General features: G+C 47.2%; 1 protein-coding gene across 2 annotated transcripts in view; it reads right to left on the minus strand.

Moving 5' to 3' along the window:
- Positions 1–1992: 1992 nt before the first annotated feature.
- Positions 1993–16976, minus strand: part of LOC123374229 — a 35772-nt gene continuing 20788 nt past the window's right edge. For both annotated transcript variants that reach the window (XM_045023939.1, XM_045023940.1), the window contains 6 exons: positions 16847–16893; positions 16307–16382; positions 14989–15090; positions 13172–14092; positions 12209–12319; positions 1993–2752 (listed from right to left, as the gene is read on the minus strand). In XM_045023939.1, the coding sequence (XP_044879874.1) occupies positions 2437–2752; positions 12209–12319; positions 13172–14092; positions 14989–15090; positions 16307–16382; positions 16847–16893 (1573 nt within the window). In that variant the 3' untranslated portion in view covers positions 1993–2436. The remainder of the gene's footprint in view (positions 2753–12208; positions 12320–13171; positions 14093–14988; positions 15091–16306; positions 16383–16846; positions 16894–16976) is intronic.

Genomic DNA, 16976 nt, shown 5'->3' on the forward strand with positions numbered 1-16976 from the left:
ACATTTACGCACATTCATATTATGAGTGACCATGTCACGATGTGAGACAATATTTTTCACGTCACGCTCCTATCGCACTACTGAAGATTTTTTTTCTTCGTGTCTTTTTTTTTTTTTTTTTGGTACATTGGTGGATTTTTCTGGGAAAAAAAAGGATGGCCGGAATGCTGCTTCTGGAAATGTGCCACCCCAAGCACGTGCTTGCTTTGCTGGTGCCTAGAGCTGGTCCTGACTAATGCCTCACTGATATCCTCCAGCAGAGAGAGAGAAGCGAAATTTCCTTAGAAAACTTGAATGTAAGAAACCTGTAGCCTGAGCTGCACCTCTCCCTCATCCCTAATAAAGGCATGTGAATGCTGATGCTTAGACTAAGCCTGTGTTAAAATGATTTAACAGAAAATAGCACCCAACTGAAGGAAAATTTGTTTCATTAATATGCACACCCTTTCACAAAATTACTTCATCTTTGAGATACTTGTTACTGAGTAAGGCTGTATTATTCTCGTTATCACAGATTTAATGGAAAACAAAAGTTAATTGTTGTAAAATATGAGAAATTCCAGCTTTCTACAATGAGCAAAAATTGGCAAATTGAGAGATAATCCTGACAGAGGGGAATGTCATTGAGGTGGAGAGTGCAGGAGTAAAGTGGAATTAGGGATGATTTGGAGCCAGCTGCCCTGTTGGGCTCTCTCAGGTAAGTCTGTAAGGGACCGGGGAAGAAGCAGGGAATAAACCCGGAGGATCTTAGGAAAAAGAAGATATAATTCTTCACCCTTCACTTACTCATGAAGTGTCAGGACCTCTTTCTCCCGAACTTGGTCATTTTCTTTGCATCTCTCTGCTTTCAGCGGTCTAGTGCTTGATTTTCAAAAGAACTCAACACCCATAATTGGGCCCAGATTTTGAAAAGCAGCTACCATTCAGAATTTAGATTCTGTGTTGTGCTTTTCATGGGATATTGTTCTACAAGGCTAGAAACCTGGAAGAAGTCCAGTCCATCTTGAAAGTGATCTTTTAGCAACACAGGCACATGGAGGATCAGGGCTATTCCAGATTTTCAACATTGGAGAACAATATCCCAACAAAACCACAATTTAGAATTAGTTGGACTAACTGAAAAAAAACCATCACTTGATGTGACAGGCATGTGCAGAACATTTCCCAGAGTTGACAGATAATCCAGTTAGTTGTCAGTGTAGAAGTGTTAAAAGTAGAGCTGGTTGGGAATTTTTTAAATTAAACTTTTATTTTTTTGACCAAAAAAAATTTGTCAAAATTGAAACAGTTTTGACAAATCTCCGGACTTGAAAAAGTATTGAAAAAAGTTGTTGAACAAAAACATTGACATTTTCTCAATGACAAATTTCAATTCTGCAGTTTAAAATGACTTTTTGTTTAAAAAGTTAAAAAATGTTGAAATTGAAAGTGAAAGTGAAATTTTGTTTTTGGTTTTCCATTTGAGATTTTGACTTTTTGTCCCGATTCAGAATGGGACAAATTTTCAACTCTCAAAAATATTTGAGGGATGGGAAAACCATTTTCCATTCAGCTCTAGTTAAAAAAGTCATTGTCAAGCTATGCTACACTGCTACATCAGAAACACAGGAGCATAAAACCAGAGTGTGTTCATCTGCAGCAGAATAATCTCAAGTGCTAAACCATTTTTCTGCAGAAGTTCCAGGATGCTTGAGCAGATTTTGCAGAAATCTGTAATGCTTTTGAATTTATACAAAAGTTAGCCTTAGATCAGAGGTGGGCAAACTACAGCCCGCAGGCCACATCTGGCCCACGGGACCTTCCTGCCTAGCCCCTGAGCTCCTGCCCTGGGAGGCTAGCCCCTGGCCCCTCCCCCGCAGCCTCGGCTTGCCCTGCCACCGGCGCAATGTACTTTTCTCCCTTAATACTGGCTTTTAACTGCAGGATTATGACATTGAGACTCCATTTTTTGTTAGTAGTTAGCAATAAGAAATCCAAGGTACCACCAAACAATTCAATCAAATTGACATTACTTTCTGCTTTATTAATTTTCATAGTAGGTTTTCTGTAATCTCAAATGCTAGTCTAGTTTACGGTGCAGTGTTTTAGCTTTTATTACAAGTTTTGCATCCTGAAATTATTTGCATTTAAAGAAAGTTAAACAGAAACACAACCACTATCAGTCAGCTGTTTACTTTAGGATATAGGGTTCCAATTTCACTAGAAACAAGAACTATTTTAATTTCACATGTGTTGAGGATTTGTCTCCAAATATACTTAACACACACTATTTCATAAATGTAAAGAACCGCACATCAGTAGAAACTAGTCTTACAGTAGAGACAAGTTCTCTTAACATTGAAACTTGAATTTTCTAATTCGTAAAAAAAAATTGGTCCACATACAAAGTAAAATGGGTAAATACAGGTTTAATCAGAGCAAATGCTTTCTTTTTATTCAGTTCCAGTTGTAGCGCTCTCTTGGAGGTAAATCATAATGTGTTCTCTCTTCCTCTTCAGGTCTGTAATCTAGTGGCAAACCATAATTGTAATCAACTGTTACAATGGGCAATCTTTTGCCTTGCTCCATATCTCTTGTAAATTCACCTTGAAAAGGTTTCCTTTCATAATCAGTTGAATCATCTTCCTGGTGTATGGATGAGGACAGATGCATTGTGCGTGAAGAATATGGCGCAAATCTGTTTTTTCCCCCTCTGTTAAATTCATCTGAAGGACGGGTTCTCCTATTATCTTCAGGACAGCTAGGCCGATTACTATAATAAAACAAAATATTAACTATACAATTCTTAGATATACAATATTTCATTAATGATAATTGGCTGGCATTAAACTCTAAAATGGTGTAACTTCAAAGAGAAATTATAGGTAAATAATTCACCCTTTAGTATACTGGAAATGGAAAAGGTCATCCAGCTCCAAATTCTTTCCTTTTTATGAGTCATCTTAAGACTACATTGCAACTTCATTACTCTCCTCACTACCCTTCTTTGTTCTTAGAGACAAATTTACCTAGGTATTGCTAGCTAACTTGTATTTGTAATTCAAAAGAAGGCAAATATTAAGTTGACTACCCTTTCTGTAAGGTAGTTCTACCAGGAGTTCCCTATTTATTAATAATTTATTCACTTTTGGATCATGTTTCTAGTTTTAAGCACCTAAATAATGTGAAAAAAAATCAACAACGTTATCTTTCCTTTGGAATACATAATAGTAGCACTCTACTGCATGTTCTCTATTGCAATAATATTGTTCCTATGATATGGTGACTTAGGATCTAATAAGTACCATATATGCCATATGGTAAAGGGTGTACACACACACCCCCTTACCATATATACACACAATTGTTTTGTATTCCATCTCTCTGGTCACAAAAAAATTGTAATGGTGAGAATAATTAGCCACTGGAACAATTTACCAATGGGTGTGATGGATTTTCTATCACGGACAACTTTTAAATCAAGATTGGATATTTTTCTAAAAGATACGGTCTAGAAATTATTCTGGGGGAGTTCTATTGCCTGTAAGGGCATCAGACTAGATGATCGCAATGCTCCCTTTTGGCCTTAGAATCTATGAATTTAGCATATATACCATATCTTGGCTCTTTGCTCCCAGTTTAAATTATAGTATTTCATATTTACCTTTTTTGTACTGCATTTGCCACTAATTACCTACATCAGAGGTTCTCAAACTGTGTCATGGCATGGACTAGATTTTTAAATAGAGAAACTGCCTTGTGAAACGCCTCCCTCATATTCACATGGAACACAACCCCCTCTGTCCTATTCATGATTACATCATCCCAATTGTTCACATAGAAAAGTAATAGCCAAAATGAATTCAGTGTAACTTTTGCAGCATTTCATGCAATGTAGCAGCTAGAAAAAAAGAGGATGGCCAGCACTCCAACAACCACATTTAGGAACCACTGATCTAACCAATCCAAGTATTTTTGTATCTGGTTTCACTGGCCCTCATAATTTGCTCATTTTCAGGTTCAAGATCACCTGCAGATTTTGAGAATTTTGGTTTTAATCCTGTAAAATACTTATGCAAGTGAGTAATTCCATCAACTGGTGTTAATGTTAGTTAGAGGATTAGAACTCAGCAAATTATGAGGGACTATGAAACCAGATTCACAAGATTTGGATTATTTAGGTCAGTCATGTCCTAAAAGACGGTTACTCACCGTAGTAACTGTTGTTCTTCGAGATGTGTTGCTCCTATCCATTCCAGTTAGGTGTGTGGGCCGTGCGTGCACGGCATCTCGGAACTTTTTTACCCTAGCAACTCCGGCGGGCCGGCTGGGCGCCCCCTGGAGTGGCGCCGCTATGGCGCTGAATATATACCCCAGCCGGCCCGTCCGCTCCTCAGTTCCTTCTCGCCGGCTACTCCGACAGTGGGGAAGGAGGGCGGGTCTGGAATGGATAGGAGCAACACATCTCGAAGAACAACAGTTACTATGGTGAGTAACCATCTTTTCTTCTTCGAGCGATTGCTCCTATGCATTCCAGTTAGGTGATTCCCAAGCCTTACCTAGGCGGTGGGGTCGGAGTGAGACGTGGCGGAGTGTAATACCGCGGAGCCGAAGGCTGCGTCGTCTCGAGACTGTTGCACCAACGTGTAGTGGGAGGCGAAGGTGTGGACCGAAGACCAGGTGGCCGCTCGACAGATGTCCTGGATCGGAACGTGGGCCAGGAAGGCAGCCGACGAGGCGTGCGCCCTCGTCGAGTGGGCGGTGAGTCGGCACGGGGGGACGCGAGCAAGCTCGTAGCAGGTCCGAATGCATGCTGTAACCCGTGAGGAAATCCGCTGGGAGGATATCGGCTCGCCTTTCATGCGGTCAGCAACCGCGACGAACAGCTGGGGCGAACGCCGGAAGGCTTTAGTCCGCTCGATGTAGAAAGCAAGCGCCCTGCGAACGTCGAGGGTATGCAGCTGCTGCTCCCGAGGCGAGGCGTGCGGCTTCGGGAAGAACACCGGAAGGAAGATCTCCTGGTTGAGATGGAAAGCTGACACTACCTTCGGGAGGAAGGCCGGATGAGGGCGAAGCTGCACCTTGTCCCCATGGAAGACGGTGTATGGCGGGCTAGCCGTCAGAGCGTGGAGCTCAGAAACTCGTCTTGCTGATGTAATGGCGACAAGGAAGGCCGTCTTCCAGGAGAGGTAGAGCAAGGAGCACGTGGCCAAGGGCTCGAAGGGGGGACCCATCAGCTTGGCCAGCACAAGGTTCAAATCCCACGTCGGGGTAGGACGCCGCACCGGCGGATACAAGCGGTCCAGGCCTTTGAGAAAGCGGGAAACCATCTGGTTCGAGAAGATGGACCGACCTCCTACGGATGGACGAAAAGCGGACACTGCCGCCAGGTGAACTCTCAAGGAGGAGACCGCAAGACCTTGCTCTTTAAGGTACCAGAGGTAGTCCAGGATGGTAGGGACCGGGACTACAAACGGATTGAGACCTCATTGATCACACCAGAGTGCGAATCTCTTCCATTTCGCTAGGTAAGTGGAGCGAGTTGAAGGCTTCCGGCTCTCAAGTAGGACCTGCTGGACTGCTGCAGAACAGCCCCTCTCCGCGTGGGTCAACCACTCAGGTACCAAGCTGTGAGATTGAGGGAATGCAGGTTCGGATGGCGGAGTCTGCCGAAGTCCTGAGTGATGAGGTCCGGCCACAACGGAAGGGGGATGGGTTCCCGAACGGAGAGCTCGAGCAGCAGGGTGAACCAGTGCTGCCTCGGCCAGGCCGGCGCTACGAGTATGACGGTGGCTCTGTCCCTCCGAAGCTTCAGGAGCACTCGGTGCACGAGCGGGAATGGAGGGAAGGCGTAGAGGAGGCGATCCGTCCAGGAGTAAAGGAAGGCGTCCGACAGGGAGCCTGGCGAGCGACCCTGGTATGAGCAAAACAGGTGGCACTTCCTGTTGTCCCTGGAGGCGAATAGGTCTACTTGGGGAAACCCCCACCTCCGGAAGATTGTGTAGACGACGTCTGGACGGAGGGACCACTCGTGGGAGAGGAACGACCTGCTGAGATGGTCGGCTAGCGTGTTCTGCACTCCCGGAAGAAAGGACGCTTCCAGGTGAATGGAGTGGGTCACGCAGAAGTCCCACAGGAGCATCGCCTCCTTGCAGAGGAGGGAGGATCGGGCTCCGCCCTGCTTGTTCACGTAGAACATTGCTGTTGTATTGTCCGTGAACACTGTTACACAGCGGCCTTGCAGGCGGGTGCAGAAGGTGCGGCAGGCCAGACGGATCGCACGCAGCTCGCGGACATTGATGTGCAGGGCGAGCTCCTGCGGCGACCACAGACCTTGGGTGTGAAGATCGCCCAGGTGAGCTCCCCAACCGAGCGCTGAGGCATCCGTAGTCAGAGTAGCGGATGGGCGAGGAGGGTGGAACGGGACTCCCGCACACACGACCTCCGGGTCGAGCCACCAGCGGAGGGACTCGAGGGTCGTCTTGGTGACCGTGACCACCATGTCGATGGGGTCTCGATGAGGCCGGTACACCGACGCGAGCCAAGACTGGAACGGGCGGAGGTGGAGCCGCGCGTACGCTGTGACATATGTGCACGAAGCCATGTGGCCCAGGAGGCGGAGGCAGGAGCGCACTGTCGTGGTTGGGAAGGTGACGAGGTCTCGGATGATGGAGACCATCGTCTGGTGTCGAGCGCGAGGGAGACAGGCCCTGGCCACCGTGGAGTCGAGGACTGCTCCGATGAACTCCACTCGCTGTGCTGGGATCAACGTGGACTTCTCGGCGTTGATGAGAAGACTGAGTCGCTGAAAGAGAGCCAGGATTTCTGCTATCTGGTCCATCACGAGTTGTCAGGACTGACCTCGAACCAGCCAGTCGTCGAGATACGGGTAGACGTGTATCTGACGACGCCGGAGGGCTGCAGCCACTACCGCCATGCATTTGGTAAATACCCTCGGGGCGGTGGAGAGTCCGAACGGCAACACGGCGAACTGGTAGTGGGTGGTGTTCACCACAAACCGGAGGTAACGACGATGGGGAGGATAGATTGCGACATGGAAATAGGCGTCCTTCATGTCGAGGGCGGCAAACCAATCTCCCGGATCCAGAGAGGGAATGATGGTCCCCAAGGTGACCATGCGAAACTTGGGCTTGAGCAGGTACTTGTTCAGCTCGCGAAGGTCCAGGAGAGGACGTAGCCCCCCTTTCGCTTTGGGGATGAGAAAATAACGGGAATAGAATCCCCTGCCCCGCCTGTCTTGAGGCACTGCTTCTATAGCACCCACGCTCAACAGAGTGTGAACCTCTTGTAAGAGGACTTGCTCGTGAGAGGGGTCCCTGAAGAGGGACAGGGAGGGTGGGTGGGAAGGTGGGGGCGAAACAAATTGCAGGCGGTATCCCGACTGGACCGTTTGAAGCACCCAGTTGTCTGATGTTACTTGGGACCACGCCGAAAAGAAATGGGAAAGGCGGTCGTAAAATAACGGGGAAGGATCCGGTAGGGAGAGTGATGGGCCGTCCTCGAGCGTCCCATCAAAAGGCCTCCTTGGCCCCCTGAGGGGCCTTGGACGAGGCCTGGCCCTGGTTACGGCGGTTGCCTGAAGGACGACGGCGATTTTGGGCCGGTCGCCGGCTATTGTATGGCCGATATCGCTGCTGATAGAAGGGCCGGGAGGGCTGCTGCCGGAAAGACCTGCGCTGCGTCGCCGGCGTGTGCATCCCTAGAGTACGGATTGCAATACGGCCGTCCTTCATGGTCTGGATCCGAGAATCCGTCTTCTCGGAAAAAAGACCCTGCCCGTCAAACGGCAGGTCCTGTAGAGTGTATTGGACCTCCGGCGGCAGGGTGGAGGATTGCAGCCAGGCGATGCGGCGCATCGTCACGCCAGAGGCCAAGGTCCGAGCTCCGGAGTCCGCAGCGTCGAGGGCGGCCGTGATGGAGGACCTAGAAACTCTCCTTCCCTCGTCCAACATCACCGCGAACTCTTGTCGGGAGGCTGATGGCAGGAGCTCCGTAAATTTCGCCAGGGACACCATAATGTCGAAGACGTACCTGGCGAGGAGGACCATCTGATTGGCGATCCGCATCTGCAGACCGCCAGCGGAATAGACCTTACGGCCCAGTAGGTCCATACGCCGCGCGTCCTTAGATTTGGGCGCAGGGGCAGGCTGGCCGTGCCTCTCCCTATCATTGACCGATTGGACGACCAATGAATCCGGGGTCGGGTGAGCATAAAGATACTCATAGCCCGTGGGAGGGACAGAGTATTTGCGTTCAACCCCACGGGCCGTAGGAGGAACGGACGCAGGCGTCTGCCATAGTGTGAGGCATTCTTTTGAATTGTGCGCACGAATGGCAGTGCGACGCGCACTGGAACTTCTGCCCCAACTACATTCGTGATGGGGTCCTCGTCCTCCTGGACCTCCGCTATCGGTAGAGCCATAGCCGCCGCCACACGGCGAAGTAGGTCCTGGTGCGCCTTCAAGTCTATGGGCGGAGGCTCCTTGGTCGCCGCCCTGGCCACCGCCTCGTTGGGTGAGGACGAGGAGGATAAGCCCTGGATGACCGCTTCCGACGAAGGATCCGGTGCCTGCTCGTCAGGAGGGTCGGGCTGTACGTGCCCCTGGGGTTCAGGTGGTATGGAACCCGCACCTGGTGGCGAAGGGGCCGGTCGGCTGACTGTCGCCTCTGGTACCCTGCGCTCGGACGCCGGGGCTCTCGGGGGGAAAGGCACCCCCTGAGCCTCATACTGGGCCCAGGGAACCCAGAAGCCCTACGGCTGTGCCCCTTGAGGGTGTCCCTGTGGGGTGGGTGGCAGGTGTCCATAGCCCTCCGTCCCGGAAGCGACCGACGCGGGGCGGGATGGCCATGGCAGTGCCGAAGCGCTGGCGGAGTGCGCCGCCGAATAAGGTAGTCCGTGCCCGGATGTCAGTGAAGAGCGATGTTGTTCCGCTCGGTACCGGGATGGCGACCGGGAGCGACGTCCGTCGCGGTGCCGGGAGCTCGACCGGTGCCGAGAGCTCGACCTAGACTGAGACCTGCGGTGCCGGGAGCGCCCGCGCGAGTTGCGGTGCCGGGAACGGTGCCGGGACTGAGACCTCCGCCGGTGCCGACGTGATGGCGACCTGGATCTCGTGCGACGCCGGGAGTACGACCGGTACCGCGATGACGAGCGGTACCGGGACTGCGACCGATGTTTCTGACACGACAGCCCGCACCGGCGGTGCCGGGGGCTCGGTGCCTCTATGAGCTGAATCAGCTCACGCGCCTCAGAGAATGTCTCCGGCGTCGAAGGCAGCCGGGGCTCAACGACGGACGGTACCGGGGAGCGTGGCGGCGCTGGACTCGACGGGCCTTGCGGCGCCGGAGTCAGAGGACCGGTGCACGACTTGTGCACGGCCACCGCAGGGGCCGCAGGTGGCGCAATCGTTTTCGCCGAGTCCTCGGCGCGGGCCTTAGCAAGCGCCTTCGCCAGCTTATATCTCTTTAAAGGCGAAAGCGAGCGGTGCCGGGACTTCGTAGCCGCTTTCTGAGGCTGCGGTGCCGCCGAGCCTGAGCGGCTCGGTGCCGCCAGTGCGCTCTGGACCGAGGAAGCTCGCGGTGCCGGCGCGGAGGGTGCCGGGGGCTGGAGCGACGCTTCCATCAGGAGCTGCTTTAAGCGGATATCCCGCTCCTTTCGAGTTCGCGGTTTGAAGGTGGAACAGAGCGAACACTTATCTGTTCTATGTCCTTCGCCCAGGCAACGGAGGCAGGCATCGTGCGGGTCTCCGACAGGCATAGGCCTCTGGCACGCTGCGCAGGGCTTGAAGCCCGGTGCCTTGGGCATGAGCCTGCACCGGGGGAGGCAAAGGGGGAAACCCCCCCCTTTTACCTTATCTAACACTAACTACCTAACTAATAAACTGTAAAACCTAATCACTAAGCTAACTATATACAAACAAGAAGCGAGAGCTAGGGTTGTGGAGGACAAAGAGCACTCCACAGTTCCAACTGGCCGTCACGGGCGGTAAGAAGGAACTGAGGAGCGGACGGGCCGGCTGGGGTATATATTCAGCGCCATAGCGGCGCCACTCCAGGGGGCGCCCAGCCGGCCCGCCGGAGTTGCTAGGGTAAAAAAGTTCCGAGATGCCGTGCACGCGCGGCGCGCACACCTAACTGGAATGCATAGGAGCAATCACTCGAAGAAGAACTGTGGTCCTTGGAATGCAGGTGTTCTCTGATTCTAACTAGCTAGTTTGCAGGTTTGGGACTTTGGTCTCAATATTATACATTCAAATCACATACACAAATTAAAAAGGGTCTTCTATCAGATTCTAAATAACCTTCATGGTCTGATCCAACTCCCAGAAAGTCAATGGAAAGACTCCTACTGATTTTACTGGTGTTTAGATTGGACCCTCAGTGTTGATGATTTGAGCTGTGCGCTACATGACAGCAGGATGGAAGAACTTCAAAGAAGAATATATCCCAAGTTTTTATTTTGCTTTAAGAATGAGTTCACCATGTAGGGACTGTTAAATAATTTCTAGTTAAAAAATATGATTGCATTAATGAGCATCAGTGTTATGAAACAAACATAATTTGCTGCACATTAAATTCAGGATTTTGTTTTCTGCCAATTAATTTGATGCCTGTAATAAAAAAAACAAACCAGACATCTGGCATAAGACCACATTTTACACACACACACACCCTCTACCTCGATATAACACAGTCCTCGGGAGACAAAAAATCTCACCACGTTATAGGTGAGACCGTGTTATATCAAACTTGCTTTCCCCCCCCGTTCCTTGTTCCCTGACCGCCCCCTCCAGAGACCCCCCCCTCCCTAATCACCCCAAGACCTCACCCCCTACCCAACCCCCCTGTCCCCTGACTGCTCCGACACCTATCCACCCCCCACCTCCTGACAGGCACTCTCCGGCAGCGGTGGGAAGCAGAGCAGCGTGGCCCCAGTGCGCTCCACCCCGCCAGCTCCCAGCTACGGCACTCCGCTTCCCGCCGTCAGTGAGTGCGGGGAGATTGGGGAAAGGATGCCTCCTCGCACTCACCTGCGGCGGGAAGTGGAGCGACGTGGCCCCAGCCCGCTCTGCTTTCCTTGCCCCAGCCCCAGCAGTGTCACTGGGGGGAGGCTGGGGCAAGGTCCTGCACTCACCTGCCTGGTGGGAAGTGGAGCACCATGGCTTGGAGCTGGCGGAGTGGAGCTGGCTGGGGCTGGGCTGCTCCACTTCCCGCCGTCGGTGAGTGCAGGGAGGTTGGGAAAGGACGCCCCCTGCACTCACTGGCGGCGGGACACGGAGCGAGGCGGTCCCAGCCCGCTCCATTCTGCCACCTCCCAGCCATGGCACTTTGCTTCCTGCCGCTGGTGAGTGCGGGTAGGTTGGGGAAAGGACGCCCACCGTACTCACCTGCGTCGGGAAGCGGAGCACTGCGGCTTGGAGCTGGCAGAGTGGAGTGGGCTGGGACAGGGCTGCTCCGCTTCCACCACTGCTGGTGAGTGCGGGGGGGGATCCCCTCCCCCAAGCCCTTTCCCCCGAGTGACACAGCTGGGGCCAGGGCGAGGGAAGCAGAGCGGGCTGCTCCCGGTCCCCCGCTAATCCCCCAGTCCACTCTGGGACCGCGGGGTCCCCAAAAGTGCCCTCCCACAGCTCCTGCCCCCCAGACCCTGGGGGGGGAAAAGCCCCTGACTACCCCCGAGACCCTCTGCCCCTTATCAAACCCCTCAGCCCCGGCCTGGTCCGGCACCCTTAACATGCTACTCAGAGCAGTGTGTCAGAGCTTTACTGTGTTATATGTGAACCTGTGTTATATCAGGTCGCATTATATCGGGGTAGAGGTGTATATAATAAATAAGCTTTTGTTCCTTTACAATGGAATGATTTGTGAAAACCATACTACCAGGAATAAGGATTTTCCAGTGATAGAGTACGTACTTCAAAATCCTGATTTTCAGACCCATGTGCAACTTTATTGTCTCTGGTATCTAAAATACTGGTAACAAGTACCATGTATTATAATGTCTCATCCATTATCAGATATAATTATAAACATGCATGAATTTCATAATACATTTCCATTATAAATTGCTTATATTGCAGTATAGCAAGAACAAATATCTAGTTTGACAACTGCACATCCAATTTAAATTTCTATGGTCATGGTGGCGAGGGATGGTAATGTGTAGAGGGGTATATAGATTGATATGCAATATATGAATGCTGATATTTACCTGTAACTTCTACTGAAATCATCATTATCAGATCCGTAATCTCTGTGACGTGAAGGAGAAGAAGAAAAGTGAGGTTCTGGTAAATTTTCATGGGAGGAAAATGACCGATTTCTGAAAGAAACAAAAGAATTACACACTAGTTTTTCTTAACATGTAAAATAATTCACTAATTCTAGTGAAAGTTCTTTTAGATTTTTTTTAAAAAGTAACCAAAACTAGTTAGCATGGAAGGAATGTCTTAGTTATATAAGCGAGAGTATAATTATATTATTTTAGCAATATCAAAATTATAAAGTCTCATAAGAATGATCTAATATCCCTAATTGTTTAAATTGTGTAAATCAAAAATGGACAGAAATAAGTCTTTCAAATTTATTTAAGTATTTGGGAGTGCTATAATTTAAGTGTAAAAAATAGTGCTACAAATTTTATGTCAAAGGTTTTACTTTTGAACCCAACAGTTGTTTTAACAAGGTGCGTATTTGTTTTAGAGAGTCATCAAGGATTTACAGTTCTTAAATGAGAGGTTCGCTAGCAGACATTATTTATGAAATAAGCAACTGAAATCCAACACTTCCTCACTGCTTTGCTGATTACCTCAACTTGGTTAAAGGGATTAACATAATATCATATTACCTTCAATCCTGAGGACTGATTTTCAGATGCAAACCTCTTCACTATAAAATGAAGTGAGATGAAACATTTTGTCTCAAGTTGATTCTGACCAGTTACTGGAAATGTGCTTTAATTTAATTCGGCTCTCTAATTTAAGAAAGTACAGAAATACTCTGGAGATGACAGTTTCCCAACCTTAGGGCCTGATTCTGCAAACCCTTACATGAGTAAAAGGAGGGAAAAAACCTAACTAATTGCTCATTATCCTAAAAATGTCATATAATAATATGCTGAGGAACAACACTTGCTACTCCCTAAATCTGCTCTAACAGCAAAACAATACTTCACCTGTCTGAACCCCATTCACGTGGCAAGTCGTCATGGTCATGAAAAGGTTGCAGTCTTTGTCCATGCCCCTTATTAACAAAATCAAAATCTTTCAACTGTGTCTGTTCCTGTAAGTCATCATAAGCTTGATTGTCATGAAAAGGTCTGCGCCTTTGTCCAGGACCCCTATTATCAAAATCTTTCAATTGCATCTCTGTTTGTAAATCATTGTGAGGCTGATGGTCATGGAAAGGTCTCAGCCTATGCCCACGGCCCCTATTAACAAATTCAAAATCTCCCAACTGCATATGTGGTTGTAAGTCATCATGCGTTTGGTAGTCATGAAAAGGTCTCAGCCTTTGCCCGGGCCCCTTGTTGATGAAATCTAAATCCTTCAACTGCATCTGTGCCTGAAATTCATCATGAGACTGGTGGTCATGGAAAAGCCTTCGCCTTTGCCCACGGCCTCTGTTAACAAAGTCAAAATCTTTCAGCTGCATGTCATCCTGTAAGTCACTGTGAGATGGGTGATCAGGAAAGGGTCTCTGCCTTTGTCCACGGCCTCTATTAACATACTCAAAGTCTCTTGACTGCATGTCTCCCTGTAAGTCATCATGAAATTGGTGGCCATGAAAAGGTCTCAGTCTTTGGCCAGGCCCCTTGTTACTGAAATCTAGATCTTTCAGCTGCATGTCTTCTTGATAGTCATCATAAAACTGGTGGTCAGGAAAAGGTCTTCGCCTTTGTCCGGGTCCCCTGTTGTATTCCCAATCTCTCATTTGCATTGGCGCTTGTAAATCATCCTGAGATTGGTGGTCATGAAATGGTCTTCGTCTTTGTCCAGGTCCCTTGTTAATGAAATCGAAATCTCTCAACTGTATCTGTCCTTGTAAATCATTGTGAGAGTGGTCATCGTCATAAATTCTTAATCTTTTCCCTGGCCTGTGAAGAAAATTAATATTTTAAACAGCTTATTTGTATTTATGTTATAAATATTTCAAGTTAGTCATCCAAACAAAGTAACATTTTTTTTAAACATCTCAGGATTGAGAATGAAGGACATTATCACTCAAATATGTAAAGGTACTAATATATTAACAGTCTAAACGGTCTAATTATAGTATATATTATATGTATTCTATAACCTTGTCTCCTTCACCAACAGAAATTGATCCAATAAAAATATTGCTTCACCTCAACCACCTTGTCTTTCTAATTATATTATAAAACATATTCTATTGTCAAGACCAGGAGTTCTCAAACTGGGGGTCATGACCGCGAGGTTATTATACGGGAAGTCACGAGCTGCCAGCCTCCAACCCCCAAACCCTGTTTCGCCTCCAGCACTTATTATAGTGTTAAATGTAAAAAAGTGTTTTTAATTTATAAGGGGGGGGTCGCACTCAGAGGCTTGCTGTGTGAAAGGGGTCACCAATACAAAAGTTTGAGAACCACTAGTCAAGACTATGAAAACCACTATAATTCTATATCACCTTTTTAAGAGACAAGCAAACCCAAAATAATCCCACAGAAAACTAACACCACAAACTACTATACTTGAATGTTATCAAGGAACAAGAGATACATGTCTCTTCCAAAACCAAAGGATAAAAACTTTTACCACATAAAAATTGCCTCAGTGAATCCAAAGTACTTGTAATGGAAGACATCCTGTCCTAATATTCCCTTGCTTCATCTTTTTATCCCAACCTTCATTTAATTTAAAATAGGAATACTGAATTAATAGTACTGAAAATAGAACAGAATACCAATGTAACTATTGAAATAGTTATCTTTCACACTACATTTTTAAAAAATGTCTCATTTTTGCCAATTACCCAGGAAAATCTTCATTTGGGAACCTATCTACAGGTCCTTCCATCACATTTGGTGGAGGTATAATATCTTCATCAGGATCCCATACATCCATTCCAAGATTACTAGGGAAAATAAAAGCATTTAATATAAAATTTCCTTTATTAAAAATACTGTTGAAAGAACGTATGTACTTTTTTTTCCAGTTGTGGAAATAAATTGGCATTATGGGAGTGCTGGAAATCTAGGGTATCACAGAAGTGTAGGACTGGAAGGGACCTCAAGACAGGACCTCAAGTCCAGTCCCCCGTGCTCAAGACAGGACTATATGTACATTTGGGAGAATTTCAGTTTATTTTTTTTCTGAACAGGCTGATAGAAAAAGGCAAAGAAAATACTTCACTGACATATGACTCGTTGACAGTTGGGGTGAAGCCCCATGGTTATTTGCAAAATTGTCCCTCAACTACTTCACCCCTTCCCATATGAAAGTATACATGATAGTGATTAATACAGAAAAGTTTCCCTATTTACATTCTCATAATACAGGAACAAGGGACATTTAGTGAAACTGAAAGGCCAAAAATAATTAATTAAAAAAACAGAGCTTACAACTTCACTGCTACAACGATATCATAAAGGCAAAAGAGTTTTGTAGGACAGATGGATTAGAATGACATCTACAGTTACATTAGATTGGATTTTTTTTAAAAATAAGGAATATAAATCCTCACGCTTCAAGACATAAGTCTGCTACGGACAGACAGGGGCTAGGAAGAATCTTCCCTTCTGGGCCTAGTCTGCTACAGGATCTGTTGCATCTTCCTCTGAAATATCTGGTAGTGGCCATTGATAGAAACAAAACAGCAGGCTAGATAGACCATGAGTCTGATCTGGAATGGCAATCCCCTATGTAGCATATTCAGAAAGGTTAATAGATCCAGACTCTGGCAGGCTAAGAGGAGAGAGTGAATTCCAGAGTTAAGGGGCCCTCACTAATAATTTTTTGCCAGCTGCTCCCTCTCATTTATAACTCTGCTGAACGCACCTAAGGAAGTAGGACACAACAACAGAAGAATTTAATTTAAAAAAAAATCAACTTTTAAAAGAAAACCCTTTGCATGATGTACATTTATAATATAAAACCTAAGGGGAAAATTACACTTCATACCATTCATAACAGAAGTCTTCAAAGATAAGCACTCTTTGTAAAGTGTAATAAGAGAGGTCAATATGTGCTTAACAGGACAAGAGACAACATTTTAAATATGACCCAAGCATTGAAAATACAAGGAACTACACTTGACAACTTCGATTATGTAATTAAAAGCCTTTGCCTACCTTCTCATTGGCTGAGTTCTGAGATCTGTTAAATATACAAGACCGTCCATACGATGACCTCTAGCATCACCAAAAGCTGAAGAAGATTATAAAAAGATTAGCGTGTGCAGTTAAACATGCTTGGAACACAGCTGCATATAATGCGGTCAATCAGGGCTCCATGTAAACCGTGGCATAATAAAACCGTGGCATGTAAAACTTGAAATAAGTTCACTATTGATTCCTGTGACTCAATTTTAAATTGCAGCAGACTGCACAAACATTTTTGCAGCAAACTGTTTTCCAACTGTAACTATTGCAGTTGCTACTTATGATTGCATCAATACACAGAAACCTTCAAAACCAATAATGGGGTTGGAGGGAGGGAACTGTCCTCTTAATGTGGTTCAGATCTGATGGTGCCCAAATACTGCCAGGCATGGAAGCAGCAGCAGGAAGGATTTATCTGTGGGAACCCGTGCAGGAGTTAAGTGTGAGGTAGCTGTCACAGAACCACTGTAGACACAGAGCCCCATGTTTTGTTCAAGTTCTAGGAAATACCTTGAATTGCTGTCTCTGGATCCCAACCTTCAACATCAATAAGGTATCTGACAAAGAACATGCTGAATTATTATAAAGGTATAGATTATGACTGATATAAACATACTATTCTAATGAAAAAAATTATCTG

Source organism: Mauremys mutica, chromosome 7 (assembly GCF_020497125.1).
Source record: "Mauremys mutica isolate MM-2020 ecotype Southern chromosome 7, ASM2049712v1, whole genome shotgun sequence".
NCBI classification, from domain to species: domain Eukaryota; kingdom Metazoa; phylum Chordata; order Testudines; family Geoemydidae; genus Mauremys; species Mauremys mutica.